We start from the raw sequence: 19,345 nt of genomic DNA, 5'->3' as shown, positions 1-19,345 counted from the left end.
CTTTTATTTTAAACTACTATCTATAAAATATACACAACTAACTATCCAATTAGAATACTGTGAGTACTGTAAATCCTCATTGTCAAAGGGATAATTTACTTCTCGCAGCTTATAAAAAAGTACAAACACTACGATTAATATACGTTATTAGTAGTTAATATTTATTCAACTATTAAACCGAGTATTGAAATTTAAATTACAAAATTTTAAACATTTCCTTTATTTAAAAAAAAAATTCAAATAAGGTAAAAATACCAATTATCGACTTCTTTACTTCTATGCTTTTATTTTTTTTTTTTTTTTAATAATTAATATTTAATATTATAAACTGAAAGTTATTTTATTTTAATTTTGTAATTAATAAGAATTTATCAAAAATTTACACGATGGTTACTCTTAATACAGATAATTAAATAGAAAAAGAGCTTTCTTGAGATTATAGTGGATTTTACCAGAGCAGAATAAAACTCTCTTGACACTGCTGGCGTTTTTCGCAGTAGCTTCATCCTCAGGAATGACTCTCAAAAATTGAATATCCTCGGTCATAATATCAAAGCTAAGCCGTGCCTCTGGAAGACGAAGCAACGACTTGAAAGTCATGATAATCAAAGGTTTGCGGAAAGGCAGAGCAATTTGTCAGCGCAAAACGTGAAAATAAGCTTCTCAGCAGACCAGAGCGTTCGAATTTGTCATCACGTAACCAAATACAAATCCAAGCACTCCAAACTCCGCCAGCGAGCTATTGCAGACGGTGTACGGAGCTTGATCCGGGTACAAGTAGCACAGAGGCCGGTAAGTAGCTTTGTCAACAGTCTGGTGGTGAAGTACGTGGTGCCGATGAGAAAAGATACCTTTCCCTACATCCTGACCGGAAAATCTTACGTGAATTCCTTCCTTCAACAATGAACTAACACTATTGTCCATCAATTTTTTTGAATAAATGTCCAGATCAGGTGGAGTCTTTTTTATTTTACGGTACATGAGAGGCTAGATAAACATCGACTCATCTATTTCATTGGGGTCGTTTCGACGGTAGCACACGGGACCAATCACATATTTGTAGGATGTAGCACGCCACTCTGCTGCTATTTTACAGACGTGCATTACTAATACTGTATCGTCGAAGTTTACGTGGAAAATAGGAGCGTTATCTACATAAAACCGATTTGGTTGTTAGCGATGATGTAGATTGTTCCGTTAGTTGTGTTATCAGGCAAGTCTAACAAGTGCATCGTTTCGAAGATAATTCCCTGTCGACAGAAAGTTAAGTCACCGTGAAAAAGTATAGACATAACCTTAAAATATGAAAAAAAAAAAATTTAATTAATAAATAAATAAAATTATTGATATAACTGGTAGAAAATTTACCTTGACTTAAGAAAAAAAAAATTTTATCAGGAAAACAATAAATTTCTTGAAAATCAAAAAATTTTTAAACCAATTTAAAATTTTTAGTTTTAAAAAAAACTCTTTGCTAATTTTTTTTTTTTAACTCAAAAATTTATTTTTTTTTTCCTTGCGAGTAATTTTGGTTCAAGAATTTTTGTCTTCAGTCTAGCTAGTATTGTTATCAGTGTAATAATAAAAAAAAAAAAAAAATTATCAAAAATTACTTTTTTACCTTCTCCGTCTCCACAATAAAATTGCTCGGCAGCCGTTTTTCCTTGAACGACGGGATCAACAGCTTCTAAATGAGATGGATTAGTGACGACAGCCAGATGGATGTTCTTGCTTATTACACGATTCAAACGTTCAATGTAAGTTTCCAAGTGGTACTTGACATCTTCAGAACCCTAATAATAATAAATGTTTGTTGATTTTAATTAAGCCATCATTCAATTTGTATTACTAATTAAATTTAGAGATTATTATAATTTTAAGACTTACGTAATCGGCTGCATCCAATGCTGCGAACTGCGTAAATATTTGATTTAACGGTTTACGACAGATATTATGACCATTTTCGGACCAAGAATGCTTCAAAACCGGTGGCACGTGTAAGACGAACTAAAATTAAACGTTTTTCATCGTTAGTAATTTCTATAATTCCAGGAATCTCCATTTTTCGATAAATTCAGTTACACTGCTTCAACGAGTTGATGAACATGAATTCTACACTAATGTGTCCGCAGTAAGCACTTTCCAGACGGCGGGGAATAACACGATGAATGTTGTCGATGAAAGGTTAAACACACAGTCCATATTGGTTTCCTCAAGTATGTATTGTTGGAGAACAAATTTAGGTGCCCCTTTGCGCAAAGCGTAATGTATATGTACTGCATCGGTTCTCATAATACCAAGGGGATCCAAATCAGGTATTAAATGACCCCGGACCTAATAAGATCAAATGATAGCTTGTACAGCTAAATGGTTGTTGACAACTTGTTTATTTACAGGATCTTGACCGACTTGAGAGCTAGCTCCCAGATATAAAAAAACCTGAATGAAAAAAAAATAAATTAAATATTAAAGTATATTTTTCATAATATTTAAAGTTTTTGTAACTAAAAATTATGATTTAACAAATATTTACCAATTGTTTACAAGTTGTAATAGTTAACTTATCTTTTTTTTACTACCCTGCTGTCATTCATACTGAAAACATTAAACACTATAAGTGCGCATGCGTTTTAAATTTGTTCGTACGCATGCGCCAAACGCATCGTTCTCCCACTCATGACGTCATCATTTAATGGCTATTCAAACAATAATAATAACAATTCTTCCCTTCGCCGGATTCTTACTGCGCGACTCTAATGATGTGACGTCATCATAGCCTCAAGATGGCCATTTAAATTGTAATTATTAATTTCAATAAATTATGAATAAATAAAAGTTACTATCGAATAAAATTGACCAATATCGAAAGAACGAATCGGGAGCAATTTATTAAGTTGAAAAATATTGAAAAAAACATAAATTCTCTGAGATATAAATAAAATAATTTTTGTAATTTAGATTGCAAATAATTAATTAAATAATTATTTAATTACTGGAGCAATTACGGATTATGATAGAGCATTTTGGGAGCAATTTTTCCAAATTTGGTTGAAGAAATTCCATAGAATTTCCACGCTAACTTAATTGCGGTCATTGACTAACCATCTAGTATCATATCAAAGTAAAATGATGTGAACTTATCATGAGTCGATAAGTTCCCATTCAGTTACAATCGAATTGCTACGTTAATTATTGAAGTCAACTTTCTATACTTGAACATAAATTTTTTATTAATTTATAAATCAGAAAATTAGATATTGCATTTATTTTCAATTTTACTCATATATCTATCTATATAAATAAATAAGTAAACGTCTATATTTTAAAAATATCCATGGCTGTGTTCGTCCATAAATATTTTCGCTTTATTTCGTTGTTTATATTCATAGACAAATGACAAACGACTATTGTCTTATTAACACCCCTTTTTAGAAATTTTCGTCATTCAGTTTACAGTACTTGACAACAAAGAAATAATTTAATTGCCTGTATCGATAAAGTTGTATTAGTTATTAAAATTAAAAATAATTACTTTATTTTCAACACTTAATTTAAAAAAAAAGGTGTGCTTAACTAAATTTAATGAATGTAGTTTGTTAAGTAAGTAATTGTAACCACTTTGAAAATATTAATTATTTAGATGCTAATGAATATTTTTATTGTTTCCAGAATATTTTGTGAAATATATTAATATAATGCCAGCAATATCAGTAGTACCTGTTGATTTGGCAGTTAATGCGTTAATAAAGTATATAACATACTTTAATACTGTATCAAATTGTTATTAATTTTGATCATACTTCCATTCCGGTTTATCAAATGCTATCAGAAAAGCATAGTGCAAGGTTTATTGCCTTTTGGCTTTCTGAATGGACAGAAAAAGTTAATTTACCACAGCAAGCAGTCTCTGATGGATCCCGAGCTCTTTTAAATGCAATGTTCATTGCATTTAATGGTAAATCTTTGAAAGATTATATTAACTTTATGTTTGAAAGTGTAACCACCAGTGCTAATTTACAACCACGTACTTTCATTAGATTGGATACAGCACACTTCCTTCATGCAGTCAGCAGTTGGAAATGTTTTCAAACTACCCTGCATAAAATCGTGAAATCTTTTTTTCTCTACTGTGTCGCATTGATGATTGATTGTGGAGAACTATCTAAATTAGAGGAAATATTTATGATGATATTAATAGTGTGTAGCACAGAGTTTGAAGATACAATCATTGCTATCGGTGACCGGATGGTGACTCCAGTTGAAGCTAGAAAATATTTAGAAGAATTAGTGACAAAACGGAATCCTGATCTCACTGTTATTGATTCTGTTGAAGTTGATCCTGATAAAACTGTAATTTTTGAAGAATTATCATCAAAAGCTACTGATGACAAAGGGTGGTCAGTAGCTCTTTTAATATGGATTGAAAATCTTTGTAAAAAAGTTAATACTACAATTTTTATTGGTAAAAAGCTTAACACTCATTATGTCCCAGGCCTGTATGCTGATCTCGTTGATAAGATGAAAGATTTTCCACTTTGGACAAATGTATGCACACCTAAGACTATGTCACGGCCAAATTCTTCTTACGTTGAAACAGACTTTAAAGACCTGAAAATGAATTTGAGAAAAAAAGTAAAACTACCTACGACAGTAAATAAGTTTTTAAAATTACACATTGCTGATATTTTAGGTGGAGTTAATATATTCCGATCAAAACTTACCAAATTTATAGTCGATAATTCTTCCAAGGAGTATCAGAAGAAACCAAAAGAAGAGAATGAGTATGAAAACTGGAAAGGATTAGGTAAAAATGAAACTACGATAGATTATGATTGGGCAACAGATTATGAAAATGGGTCGGATCAGGTTGAACATAATGATTCAGCTACCGTATCGGAGAATCCTATTGATTTGGTGAAACATGCGAATTTAGCAGAGAAAAATATTGATCAAAATGACTCTGTTACTACATTCAATATTGGTGATGATCATAACTATAGCTCTATAAGTATTCAAGAAAAACATGAAGACTCAAATATAAACACTAGCATTGTTAATAAAGAAATTATCAACAGCTCTGATGAAGAACTATCATTTGAACATAAAAACAATCAAAATGATTCCGTGATTCCGTTTGAGAATCGAAATGATTTTAGTTACAACCAAAAGTTTGATAAAGACAAAAATTATTGCCTCGATATAAGAATCACTAGTGTAGAAAATCACGAAACTATTGATGACGGATTGTTAAATACTGATTTTCAAACTGTTACTATTACTTCTACTGATTCTCTAGATGATAGTATTTCTAATTTATCGTCATCCACAAAATATCTCGATAATGAAAAAAAAAAATACTCATGAATTTTCTACAGTAAAACAAGATAATGAACCTTTATTTTTAGCAATAGAAAACATGACGAAAAAAAAAATGGTAAAGAAAAGAAACGGTCATTACTTCCAAGATTGTCCAGAAGTTGCTCTGTTGAATAATTTAGTAGATGAAGAAAAATCTAAAGATACCAAAAAAAGAAAAGATTTTTTACTTCGTAATGGTAATAAAACTGGTCCAGTTCAATTTAAAGGAATTAAATGGACAGCATTAAATACTTGCCCCTTTGACTCAATAGTTCAAATCATCTTCACAGCAGCAATCGATAATACTTATTCTCATTATCGTCACTTCATAAATAATTCTGACCTTTTAATATTTGAATTTGTAAAAAGCTTCATAAAGACCGGAGCAACCCGGAAAATATACGAACAACGTATGGCTATTTTACATCCTATTTATGATACAAAAAAATTGGAGGAAGATAGTTCAGAAATTAAGATTGCTCTTAACATAAATTGCCATGATAACGTCATCCATCTTTGGAAAAAATTACATGAAGCTGCACCGAGTGTTATTGAAACTACTTCATGCTCAAATAGATTGTGTCAAATTTACACGCGAGCTATTCCAGCTATAAGTGCTAACCACAGAATAATAACAAGACACGGATTTAAAGCTCTTGAAAAAGCTTTACAATTTTATCACAAAATTTTCAATGTTCGGTGTCCATTTTGCTTTGAAGCTATTGCAACTCGTGTCACTGTTCCTCAAAAATATCTGTTTATTGAATTAGATGTAAGGGACAAAAAGTGCGGACCCAGAGGAAAAAGATGTAAATTAAGTGAACTTCCTATTTATTTAAATTTGCAACTCGAAAATAGTGAGGAATCTAAAACTAGTTTACGTTATAGGTATATTTATTATACTTGTTAATATTCGTATTTTATGCATATTATTGTAAATAACATCAAAAATTTATTTATTTTCAGAATATCAGGCGTTGTGGCGTTTATCACGGGCCATTACTTGGCTTATTGCAGACGAATAGGAGGTAATTGGCAGGTATACAACAATTTGTCAATAAAACCTGAAGCTGTATCTGATAATTCTGAAGTTGAACTACACGCAGTGTTCTATATATTAGAATAATTAATTCTTTGAAGAATTCTTCGTTTTTTCTTTTTGTTTAATTAAATTCTAATTAAATTTCTTTAATTAATGTCATTTAATTTTAACAATTTTTTTTTATGTATATTGCCAATAGGCATATGTTGATTAGTAAATAAATAAATAAATGAATTATTATCAATACTTCAATTACTATTTAGTATCACTACTAAAATGATGAAAATTATCATTCTCATTGAATGATTTAAAGGTATTGAACTTATAATCAGTTTTAATAGACTGAAGCATCTTCGATCAACACATTGAGGGTTAATTTATTTTTATGTTTAATAATTTCAACATAAAATCATTATTTTTTTATTCATAAATTTTATTTATTTAAGGCATCAATAAGATCGTTAAATTATTCGAGTTATATTTGAGCTAACTAAGCAAAAGCATTTTTGTGAGTTGATTATTAAACCTCATAAAATTTAATATTTTACAAAGTAAGTTTACCAATGATGCTTTTATCAAAGAAGTAACACAAGATCCGAGATGCTATGAGGCTATCATTTTTATACTAATTACTCCGTTTTACTAATTAAATTTTATGTAAAACAAAAATGCATAGTACGGGTAATAAAATTATTATGAACACATTTGATAGAAAATGAATTTTTGTTTATATTTAATTTTATTTTTCTACTTGTCAATAAATTTTTCTCTTTACTCGAATAACTTAATTCAACTATAATTGATTTTGGCTAATTATTGTGGAAACTTTAAGCATTGAAAGTTTAAGCATATAGTTGACGCATGCGCAGTACACATATTTTGCATACATATATTCAACTAATTGAAATAGTTAATTAACTGTAGGTAGGAGAAGGAAAAAATGTGTTAGGTTTAAACTGTATGCGTGAGTACATTATTTCATTTATTTTTTTAATTAAACTGGATACCAATTAATTGCTTCTTCAGGTTTTATAATTGTTTTTTTTTTTTTTTTCACTATTAAAACCGCGTTGAAAGTTTAAGCGTATAGTTGACGCATGCGCAGTACACATATTTTGCATACATATATTTAACTAATTAAAATAGTTAATTAAACAAAAACTGAATAATTTCGAAAGAGAACAAATGTATTTTATGTACGAACAATCGAAAATAAATATTTACGAGTCATTGTTGACGGAAAAATATTAAAAATTTTAATAGGGAGGCTAATTTAGAGGTATATTTTTAAATAATTTTTTTTAAATAAATAAATAGAGAACAAACAATTATTAACAGTGAACAATTAAGAACAAACGATGAACAAACGACTTAATAGAAAAAAAATTGAAAATAGAAAAAAAAATAATTTTTGAGGGGCTAACTTTGGTGAACTGTAAGTATAGTGAGTGACTTACTACATTTAGTAAGTACTTACTTCGGCCAAACACGCCCATTGAGTTTACTTTTTTTTTAAAAAACGTAAATTTTGGGTTTTGTTCTCAAGATGAGTATGATTTCCAAGAAGTAAAATATAAATCGCGACATGACCCAGTAATCACAATAAAAAATACGAGTCAATTTCATTTTTTCAGAAGTTCCAATAAAGACTCCCTAAAATGTAAAGCTTTCTCCGAAAATGAAAAAAGTATTACAAATGTAGTACTTAAGAAACACCAGAAAAAAAAATTAAGAACGAATTTAAGGCATATTCAGAGATGAACAGTCGAGATCTGATGAAAACTCGATTTTCGAAAAACGGGGTAAAACCAATAACTTCTCGATTTTTGAAAATTTGCAATTTTCTTAGCGGGAAGTTAAAGAACGCAAAGCGACTAATATGTAACTTGTTTTAATGTTGTTGAGCTCTATGAGCGTGAAAATGAATTTTTTTATGCTTCTAAGCTCTTTGAGCTTAAAAATTGGAAGAACACTTATTTTGAAATTTTTCGTTTTCGATATCTTACAAATGAGTCAACTGATTTCGACCGGTCCAAGGACAATCGACGTAGTTTTTTAATTTTAAGAGCTGATTAGTTTTTAGAAGTAATCGGTGGATCCATTAAAGATATTTTTTGAAAAAACATTTTTTTCTAATTTTTCGTTTTCGATGTCTCACGAACGAATCAACCGATTTTGAGCAGTCCAACGATGATCGACGTGGTTTTTCAAGTTTAAAAGCCGATAAGTTTTTGGAATCGATCGGTATAGCCGTTTGAAAGTTATTCCAAAAAAAAATTTTGCACAAATTTCGTTTTTGAGATTACTCAAAATCTAGCGAACGGAATTGGTTTAAATTTTCAGGAAATTTAAGGCCTTCGATACTCTTTAGATCGCTACTAAGTTAGTTCCGATCGGTCAAGCCATTTCAAAGTTATAAGCGGTTTACACACACACACACACACACACACACACGCGCGCGCGCGCACACGCACACACAGAGCCGCACGGGCGCTACTGTAAAAACCATCAGGGAAGCTTCTTAGGACCTCAAAACGTCAACATCCGTTGAAAACTCGATTTTAGAAAAACGGGGTAAAACCAATAACTTCCCGAATTTAAAAAAACTTTTAATTTTTTTTTAAGGGGGAAGTTAATAATAACAATAGCAACAATGATAATAATAATAATAATTATTATTATTATTATAAACATCATTTATTTATAATTAATATTTAGTTTAATATAACTTAAGTATAATACAGCAACTAATAGACACAAATAAACATCGAAGGTAAATATATTATGAATGATGACATCGCAATAGAAGAAAAAAAATTTATATCCTCTAATTTTAAGATTAAATCTTCATTGTAAACATAAAATTAGGTTTTTCAAGTATCACACAATTGCGGCATCTCGATTGATGCTTCCATGGGTATGGCATACTATTAAATCATCAATCATTTTAGTTTTATGATTCAATTAATCGATTTGTAAGGAAACGAAAAAATTTTTTTCGACATTACTGAAAAAATGATGAAAAAATCGTAAAAAATAATCAAAATATGCTGCTTACGGGTAAATTTTTCTATTTTAATTTGCAAAAATTTTTACTTAAACAATAATGTTCGACTATTTTTACGTATGAATATCATTTTGTAATTGTAAGCATCAAATTTTGAAGATTTATTTTGTTATTTAATAATTTCGTAATGAATCAATTACGTCTCGTATGAGTAATTTCGTTTGATGATAATCTGTAAAAAATTTTAGTAAAACATGTTTTTCCTCAATCGACACATAATTGATATATCGTTTCATTTAATTGATAATTGTTTGGATGTAGGACTCCATTGTTTTTTAGCCATATAAAAAAATTTGTGAAATTAACTTTTTTTTTTTTTCCATTTTATTTTTTTGTTGCGATAGTCATTAGTAAAATTTAGAAAACGCGTACATTCGTAAATGTATTACTACCAGCTGTAGCCCAGTAAATTTTGCTGTATTGGAGCTACTTGTAGCGTATTTACAAATTTACACAATGTTTGACGACTAAATTTTTCAAATTGAAAGTAAAAAAAAAGCTACTTAAATTGTTTTACACTGAGATTTTAAAGGTCTCAGATTGTACAGAAGTAAATTTTTTTTTTTTTTTAAATAAAAAACAAGACACTTAGCTATTCTTTTAGTTTTTAAACTACAAAAATAAGAAAGAAAAATAGAATTACATCATTCTTTCAAGAATGATTCGTGAACCCACCGATAACAAAATAAAAAAATTTTTTCAAAAACTCTATTTTTTTTTTAATTTATTATCGCCAAAAACCAGTAGAGTCCCACAATACCATTTAATTATAATATGATAACGTACAAAAATTTTATAACTCTTAATATTCAAGTAAAAATATATTCACTATGATTCTGCAACTTCCATTTTATCTTGATCTTTATCCCCTAAATAATATTCATTAGAAGGTTCAATAATTTTATCAGTATCTTGAATGTTGAGCCGTGAATCAGGGTCTGGTTCTGGTTGTCGATCTTGTTCAGGAGGTAAAACATCATATGGCACATCCTGCATTTGTACGCTAGGAGAATGTTGAACCATTTTCAAGTTTTCGTATACATGGCGTGTTATTGCTTCTAAATATTGTTTGCTATTAGCATTATCTTGTCTAGTCACCACTTCAGGATGCAAAGTAAAATCGGGAGCAAAATACTCTAAATATTCAGTATATGGAAGTTCATTGCTTATTTGTTCATCCAATAATAACGATGTTTCGTAAGTCCAGCATCGAGCAACATTTCTTAATGTATAACCTCCTCCTCCGACTGTAAGTAAAGGAATGTTCAAATCTCTAACGAATTTCACACACTCGCCATGTCCTTTGGTACTTAAACTAAAGCATCCTAATCTATCATTTGCTAATGAGTCTGCTCCACATTGAAGTACAATGGCAGTCGGCCTAAAAAATTCCATGACATGGGATATAACAGGTTTGAAAACTTGCACATAAGATGTATCATCAATTCCTTCTTTTAATGGAACGTTTACAGAATAATATCTTCCGCTTTCTGCTCCAATTTCATACATATCACCCGTACCAGGAAAAAAATAATTGCCATATTTGTGGAAAGATACAGTCATAACTCTATCAGTTAGATAAAATGCTTCTTGAACTCCATCTCCGTGATGAACATCAATATCTATATATAGAACTCTTGCATGATATTTAAGTAATTCTAATATAGCTATAACAATATCATTAATGTAACAAAAGCCAGAAGCTTCAAATTTTTTAGCATGATGCAAACCACCACTCCAGTTTATAGCAATATCACAGCAGTTATTGTTTAATTTTGTAGCTCCTTCTAACGAAGCTCCAGTATACATTGAACAAAAATCAAAAAGACCCTCAAAAACAGGACAATCATCACCAACATTAAAATGACTTAAATATTTGGTATAACCTTGTAAATTTTGAGGTGTGACTCGTTGTAAAAAATCAACATATTCATCAGAATGAAAACGACACATATCATGTGTACTTGCTCGATACGGTCGATAAATTTGCATTTTTTTATGAAGCCCATAATTGAGAACGAGACTGTGAATTACTGATAGTCGATGTGGTTTCATTGGATGCCCTGGACCATAATGAAAATTTCCAACATTTGGATTATAAAAATATGAAACTTTTCGATTGTAACTCATTGTAAACTAACGCACTGAAATTATAGACAGGTTGAAAAAACTAATATTTTTAACGCAAAAACAAAAAAAAATGACATCAATTATCTATTTTTAACTATAAATACATATTTTATGTTGTTTTAGTAGTACACTTTATTATTGATTTGTAAATTATTACATGTTTATATATAACCAATATACGTATAAACATTAAAAAATGCAGACGTTGTGTGACAGCGAACGCGTAAACAATTGACTTTTATAGCATAGGTACAATCCAGTATATCCAACTATAAACACCTTGTGATCCAGAACTTCTCTTCGGCGCCTAGCCGAGCCGTGGCGCTAAAGTCGCTGCGATCGATTCAAATAGTAGAAATTGAATAATTTTTTTTTTTTTAAATCGGATTTATCAAGAATTATATAAAATTATTATCATTAAGCAAACTTTTAAATTAGACTAAAAAATTAAACTTATTTTTGACGAACAAATAAGAACAAACGACAAACAAACGATTTCTTTTCAAGAAAATAATAAAAACAATTTTGAAGTCGCCAAGTTCAGGGAGGTGGATCAGATGCTTGTATCGTTATGCTTCCATCTAGTGGATGTTATTTTTATTTATTAAAAGCTTTACTTACAGTAGTTCTTACGCCCGGCAGTATTAAAATACTCGGTTTCAGTGCGGGAAAGGAATCTTTTTAAATAAAAGAGTTCTATTTACGCGTTATTTAATTTTGATCAAAATTATTCAATTGGTTTTAATTTATTATTCAAGTTGACAAAATATTAAATGGCTTCAAAGAATAAAATTGAGGTTTATAATGATGTGATCTTAATAATCTAAGCTCTCGACGAGAAGTGTCGTTACATAGTTTTTCCAATGAGCTCCAAACTCCGTTATTCTCCCACCATTACCACCATACATAAGTCCGTTCTTGTACATATATAAGTGCACATATTTCTACTACATATAAATGATTTTTACACACTAATATATAACATTTTCTGTTATATTCACATATATTTATTTATAAATTATATATATTGTAGTGCATTAATATTCGTATTTTGCTATTTAGATTAAGCTTATTACTATATTTCTGTCAATCTATAATCTAGTAAAACTATGAAGTAGTTTAATTGTTAATGTAAGAGATGAATATCATTTAATAATGTTATTTTATAAAATCTTATTCTTTTAACATTAATTCATAATAATTTATAAGTTGAATACATGATATAAATTTTTAATTTAATTTTTCTACATTTCATTGTAATATTATATTAAAGCAAGCTTAACATGTATGTAATTTTACGATCTTATTTTTTGTTACGTATTTGTTACGTTATTATTTAGCCGTTGAAACAAGGAATCATAGAATTTTTCTCACACATGTCTTTCATGACTTTTCCTCAGAATCTCAAGTATTTAAGATTTATCAGAACTTAACTACAATGTCCCGTTGTACTCGATAATAACTTATATTTATTTGAAATAAAATATGTTCTATACAATAAATATTCTACGATACAGAACTTAAACTTTCTAATTTCGATAGTCTTCACTATTTAAATTATGAATGAGTAAAATAATTTAAAATAATCTAAATTACATTTAAATTTGCACTTCACTGGATGGTAGCGCAACCTGCTGGATGCATCTAGAGGCATTACAGCGTATAGTAAGCAACGTTTCCATGGTGATTTTTAATGTACGGTTAAATTTACATGTAATCTTTTAGAATGGCGAATGGTTCTCATTCTCTCTGTAGATCTATTTTTCTAGTGGTCGAATTGTCGAATGAGAAACCTCTCGGAGCCTAAATAATCTAATCTAATCCTTGTTTCTTGTTACTCATTATTAAAAAGATAAGATTAGTGTCAAGTGGAATAAATAATTAAAACCGTTAGTGTGATTAACAAAAACGTTAAATTCAATAATAATAAAAAAGACTTTGATCTTTTTTCTTTTTTTTTTTTTTTTTTAATTGTTTGGATAATCTTTAATATTGGGCCTTAATTTATTATTATGATGTTACAATTATGCATAATAAACCATTAACATTGTCTATTTGATTTTTGAATGTTGATATTACAAGTTGTTTTTCTATCAATACAATTAATACTATAATCTTTTTGTATGTGGAATATATTCATGATGTTTTTACAGTTTAGTAATTGCTTTATGCCTGATGTTTATGATGTTTCTAAATGGTGGGCATCATTTGATTGTTAAGAGTTATTATCAACTAGCTTAATTTGAGCTGCTAGTTTTATATCGAATCGTTCGGAACACAGTATGAAGGAGATGCTTGGCGGGTGCTGTGTATGTTCTGACGAGAGGGGATGGACGGAAAATCCACTTGTCTATTGTGATGGTCAAGGCTGTACTGTGGCTGTTCACCAAGGTTGGATATATTTTCTATATTCATGCTTGAAATATCTTTATGTAATTTATTGATGTTTTCTTACTTATTTATTAATTTATTTATTTTAAGTTCCTTACTTAGCTCTGAAAAGTTTATTTCTATACTATTTATTCAAATTCTTGAATCTGAATGTATAATTATTATTTTTAAGTGCATATATTACAATACAACTTAAAATTTTAGGTACTAGAAATTATCTGAAAAATTCAAAGCAACAGAATATGTCAATGGATATTGTATATCAGCTAACATTTTTTTTACGAACATTTTTCAAGTCTTCAAGTGGTGAATGTAATCGTCAGAATTATAAAATAAATTTATTTTCCTGATTGTTATAAGTATAATGAATCTTCTGAGTTTGATATTGATATAAAAAATGTTTAATATTATTTTGTATATTTTTATATTAATCAATCGAGGGTTTTTTTTCTTTTTTTTTTTTTTTTTTTTTTTTCTTCTATAAAATTGTTTCAGAATGAATATCAACCTAATAAATGTATTTGGTATTATGATTATGTAAATCTTATTGTTTATAGATTTTTTCATCATTTGAAGGCTTCTGATGTAATTTAAGTTACTATACTTTTCAAAGAGTCAAATCAATTTACTTTCGATTAACATTGAACATTATTTGTATTTGTTATAGCGTGTTATGGAATTGTAACAGTACCAACTGGACCATGGTATTGTCGGAAATGCGAATCTCAAGAGCGTAGTGCACGTGTTGTAAGTTACACTTTATACTAATGATAAATATTTTATTAAACAACATTAATGGCAATTTTATATTTAATTCCTTATTAATCTGAATTATGAACATAGCGTTGTGAATTATGTCCAAGTCGAGATGGAGCACTTAAGAGAACAGATCAAGCTGGTTGGGCTCATGTTGTCTGTGCACTTTACATCCCTGAAGTTAGATTTGGCAATGTTACAACAATGGAGCCAATTATTCTTCAACTTATTCCATCAGAAAGGTTTAATAAGGTCATTTAATTACAGTCGATCTTTAATCAATCTTTTAAAATACGTTATTTTCATTTAATGATTTTAACAATTATGTTTAGATATGCTACATTTGTGAAGAACAAGCTAGAGGTAGCAAAGCTACAGTCGGAGCATGCATGCAATGCAATAAAACTGGTTGTAAACAACAATTTCATGTTACGTGCGCTCAGGCGTTAGGCTTACTTTGTGAAGAAGCTGGAAATTATCTCGACAACGTCAAGTATTGTGGATATTGTCAACATCATTATTCAAAATTGGTATAAATTATTTATTTTATGTAATAATTTTAATGATTAAGTCATAATTTGATATTTTTTCTAGAAAAAAGGTGGAAATGTTAAAACTATTCCACCTTATAAACCAATTCCAGCAGATAACGGATCTTCTGATTCATCTCCAGAAAAAGAAATAGATTTACCTTCAAAAACCTCTGCAACAGTAAAACGTAAAAGCTCCAACCTTAAGTCATCGACAACATTAAATTTAAAAAACAAGTTAAATACTAGTCCAGGTTTAGATGTTGATGGAGTTATAGATGAAAAAAATGGAAGTGACCGCAATATTCCAAAAGATGGGACGTCGTCATCAACTCCAAGTTCTAGTAAATTCACGACTTCGAATTTTGTAGAAACAGTTGTTACTCAATCAGAGAGTGTATTTGGTCACGAGAACAGTAGCAGTAGTACCATTTCTTCTGATTTAGTTTCTACAGGTGGTCTTAAACCTGGAATAAATATTAATTTCACAAATAAAAATAATAATCATCCTAAATCGAGTTCATCAATCAACAAATTGAATTATTCAAGTAAGAAGCGTAAAACTGGTGCGCATACACCAACGGCTATAGGTAGTGAAAATTCAAATAATTCCGTCAGTTCAGAGACTAGTAGTTCAGTTGTTACAGTCAGCTCTATTATTCAGTCAATACCAAGTAATTCAGTCCAACCGACAGTTACTGAAGCAACAAGTCTTAGTACTGTATCTGAATTAGAAAAATTGAAAGTATGTATTATTGTTTTGTCCGTTAAAAAATTTTCATTATTGCTACTTAATATTTGAAATATTTCTACAGCTAACATCTGATAATTCCTTGAATTCAAATAAATCAAATATCTCTACAACAAATGTATCAACCACGACACCAGTGATAATATCGTCGCCATCGACTCAAACACATACTACTACTACTGCAACTAGCATCGTCGTATCAGTGCCACTTATTGCTACTTCTCTTCCAAATTTTGCACAAAGCGTGGTAACCAGCGCTCCTACTCTTTATCAACAACTTCAACAGAGTATGTCTACAATTGCAGTTACAAATAATGATCAATCGAATTCTGTTACTTACTCAGATCACGATCCACCAGAAGATTCACCAGCTAAGAAATTACGGTAGAATCGAATTTCAGTTATACTATACAATTATGATATGAAACTTGATATTTAAGGCATAATAATTGATAATTATAAAAAAGTTTTCACTCGATTTTTGAAACATCGTAACTTCGTATTAAATAATCATAGAAAAAATGATTAAAAACGAAATTGGAGCTTCGATTTTTAGTTTTCGGGTCTTTAATTCGAAATTTGTTTCTATCAGCAGTTGTTAAATAAAAGTAAAAAACTATCAAACGATAGTTTTTAAAATTTTTTATTGTCTTGAAAATGTTGATCAAAAAAGAGATAAAAAAAATCAAATCTATAGGAATACTTATTTAGCTTTGGTATCACTGGAAATAATGGTAATACTAAAAATTTTAGTAATAATTTTTTAATCTGAAAGTATCTCAGAGAAAACCTGAAAATATTTCGCTCATTTCAATAAACCGAGAATTTTTCAAATGGCCTTAATCAGTATTTTCTTTTAAAAAAAGTTCATTATTGAGGGAAACAAAAAAAAATTTTTTTTACATGAAAAAAACTTTTTTATTTCTATTGTTTTTCAAAATATCTGAAACTTTCTCAAAAAGATAGTATGGTTTGTTGCTATGAAAAACTTTTGTAACTAAAAATTGAATTAATAGTGAAAAATTTATCCTAAATTTAATTTTTAACAAAAATGATAAATTTAACCATTATTGACCCGCAAAAAACAAAATCGCAGTATTTTATAATTTTTAAGTTTTTTCTGGAATCTTATAAAGTATAAAATAATCCGTTTTTAACATCTTTTTTTTATGAATATTTTGGTTTTGTAAAAAATTTTTTTATCAAAACTTTTTGTTTTAAACGATAACTATTCAGTGATAAATTATTGTACTATTATTTCAACACTATATTTATTATAAGAAAGAATTTCTTACCCAAAAAATCTCAATTAATTCGCTTTTCGAGAATATATGGGTTTTATTACCGTGCGGCGTGGGTATAACACATACATTTTTGGATATAATAAGTCATTCTTGAAAATCATTCATAAATTCGGCATTTATTCATATCTCTTGATGTCAAAACGTTGTATGTTATTTTTTAACTTAAATTTATTTAAATTAAGATTTTACGTCTAAATCCAATTAAGTTATTAGACATAGTTTTACTTTTGTACTTCTTTTGTGTTCTTAAAAGACTGTCCATAATATTTCGTTCTCCACTTTTTATTTTTTTTTTTTACTTTATCTAAAAAATCTTAAAGATCGCTAAAAACAAACATTTTCAGTCACCGACGGGATTTGAACCTTGTTCTTTATACTGATCAGCCATTGCACTGGCTCGAATGATATTTTTAATAAATTATTAATATAAATAATGAATTAAGTTAGTCTTGAAGAAGAATTTTTTCATCACAAGAAAAAATTTTATATTTAAAACTCTCTATCGTAATCGAAATCGAATCTATATATAAGAAAAGAAAAATATTAATGCAATTCGAGGATTTTCAAGTTTGTTATTATCGTAAACTAGCTGTTTTTTCTTGTTTCGATTTTTTTTTCTTAACAATTTTGCCAGTTCTGAAAAACGAAAATTTTGATATTTGATTCAACATTTATCATCAACAATAAAATATCATTTCTTCACTGCTGTGTTTGTTTTTTAGTAGAAGTCCCATCGCTGTGCTAAATCGTGTACAATGTTGCCAAATTCTCTATCAATAATTCATACTTACATTGATCAAGAAAAAAAAAAGAGTATCAGAATTGTTTATAATTTATTTTATTAAGTGTACATCTAACAATATTTGTATAAATTTTTATTAAAAGATATTAAATAGTCTTAAAGATATAAGCGTCGCCGTAAAGTTTGAAAAACAAAGTTTCCCCTCCATGTTCGCATCAATTTCTCAAAAAACAAACTATCTGAAAAAAAAATTCAAGTTCATTATATTCTACATGAATATAGTTATCGTTGTACGCAGCCGATTTTTTCTTATTGAAAATTCATTCGAACGGTTGCACAACTGATAAAATTTTCAATCATTCGCCATTTTGTGAAAAATCAAAGTAAAAAAATCGGCTGTGTATACTTAATAAAACAAATAAAAAACAATCCTGATATTCCTTTCTTTTTCTAGTCAAAAAAAAAAATCCCGAAAATAACTCATTTTCTTCGGTCGTCACTGGGGCTATCTTCTTTAATGAAAAATTTAATTTGAAGAATTCTTTTCATAAAGCGATGTAAGTAAGTCAATTATAAAGAGATCGTGGTATTAGTTGATTATAAATTAAAACCAATATAACTGTTAAGAAGACTATAAATTTGTTGACAATTGCGTCAATATTACTTTCATTATTTCTGATAATAATTATCATTGGAAATCTTTATTTTATTTTTTATCTAAGTAAACTAATATATTTCAATTTACGTACCTAAAAAACTACTACAAACAGTCTTAATAATCTTTTCAATTACATTTCGCTTTCACACAATCGACGATCAATATGTATCAGCCATACGAAATCACCTAGTTATGAAAAGGATATATTAACATTAATTTGTGTGGTGTGCTGTTGAGTGTAAGATTACTTAACTATCACTTATCGACATAATGAAAACGTCTCAAAAAAAAAAAAAAAAAAAAAAAAAAGGAATTCGATAAACGGTTGACTCTGCAGATCATCCTTGAAACTCCTCACTATATTCGAGCTAAAAACACTTTAAAACATGCATACTCGCAAGTTTTTCAAGCGTGACAAAGAGTATGTAGTACATTATTGAGCTCTTTGATACGGTATTTCAGGAAGATGCATTTTGCGGTAATCGTTTTTTTTTTTTTTTTTTTAAAGATCAATTGCTGGTTAGAGCTTGAAATAATCTGAGTAGTAGTTTAAAAATTATTCGTAAAAAAATTTTTTTGTTAACGGTATACTTTCTGGGATTTTTCAAAATTGATC

General features: G+C 28.9%; 2 protein-coding genes and 1 pseudogene across 4 annotated transcripts in view; 1 reads left to right on the top strand and 2 right to left on the bottom strand.

The window, feature by feature from the left end:
* Nucleotides 1-140: 140 nt before the first annotated feature.
* On the bottom strand, nucleotides 141-2,594 carry LOC141534065 (2-oxoglutarate dehydrogenase complex component E1-like; annotated as a pseudogene).
* Nucleotides 2,595-9,054: 6,460 nt separating this feature from the next.
* Nucleotides 9,055-11,860, bottom strand: Hdac3 (histone deacetylase 3). The gene has a single exon (XM_074254749.1). The coding sequence runs from the start codon at nucleotides 11,595-11,597 to the stop codon at nucleotides 10,296-10,298; it is 1,302 nt and encodes a 433-aa protein (XP_074110850.1). The 5' UTR covers nucleotides 11,598-11,860; the 3' UTR covers nucleotides 9,055-10,295.
* Nucleotides 11,861-13,338: 1,478 nt separating this feature from the next.
* The window catches only part of Alh (coiled coil domain containing protein Alhambra), a 29,462-nt gene continuing 23,455 nt past the window's right edge, over nucleotides 13,339-19,345 (top strand). Inside the window, exons 1-7 of one of the 3 annotated variants that reach the window (XM_074254747.1) lie at nucleotides 13,339-13,486; nucleotides 13,751-13,988; nucleotides 14,656-14,735; nucleotides 14,832-14,996; nucleotides 15,077-15,274; nucleotides 15,339-16,019; nucleotides 16,090-16,409. In XM_074254747.1, coding sequence (XP_074110848.1) covers nucleotides 13,880-13,988; nucleotides 14,656-14,735; nucleotides 14,832-14,996; nucleotides 15,077-15,274; nucleotides 15,339-16,019; nucleotides 16,090-16,409 — 1,553 coding nt within the window. In that variant the 5' untranslated portion in view covers nucleotides 13,339-13,486; nucleotides 13,751-13,879. Of the gene's footprint in view, nucleotides 13,989-14,655; nucleotides 14,736-14,831; nucleotides 14,997-15,076; nucleotides 15,275-15,338; nucleotides 16,020-16,089; nucleotides 16,410-19,345 lie in introns of all 3 variants that reach the window. The other 2 variants (XM_074254748.1, XM_074254746.1) reach the window with 2 other exon arrangements.

Source organism: Cotesia typhae, unplaced genomic scaffold (genome assembly GCF_013202065.1).
Source record: "Cotesia typhae breed Kobodo isofemale line unplaced genomic scaffold, CoteBio_Ctyphae scaffold_13, whole genome shotgun sequence".
In the NCBI taxonomy this organism is placed as follows: domain Eukaryota; kingdom Metazoa; phylum Arthropoda; class Insecta; order Hymenoptera; family Braconidae; genus Cotesia; species Cotesia typhae.
The sequence above is the reverse complement of the archived record's forward strand: the minus strand, read 5'-3'. Positions and strand labels throughout refer to the sequence as shown.

Bases quoted from the DNA above. Each gene is read 5' to 3' on its own strand.
- Hdac3 (XM_074254749.1), bottom strand. From the start codon at position 11,597: ATGAGTTACAATCGAAAAGTTTCATATTTTTATAATCCAAATGTTGGA.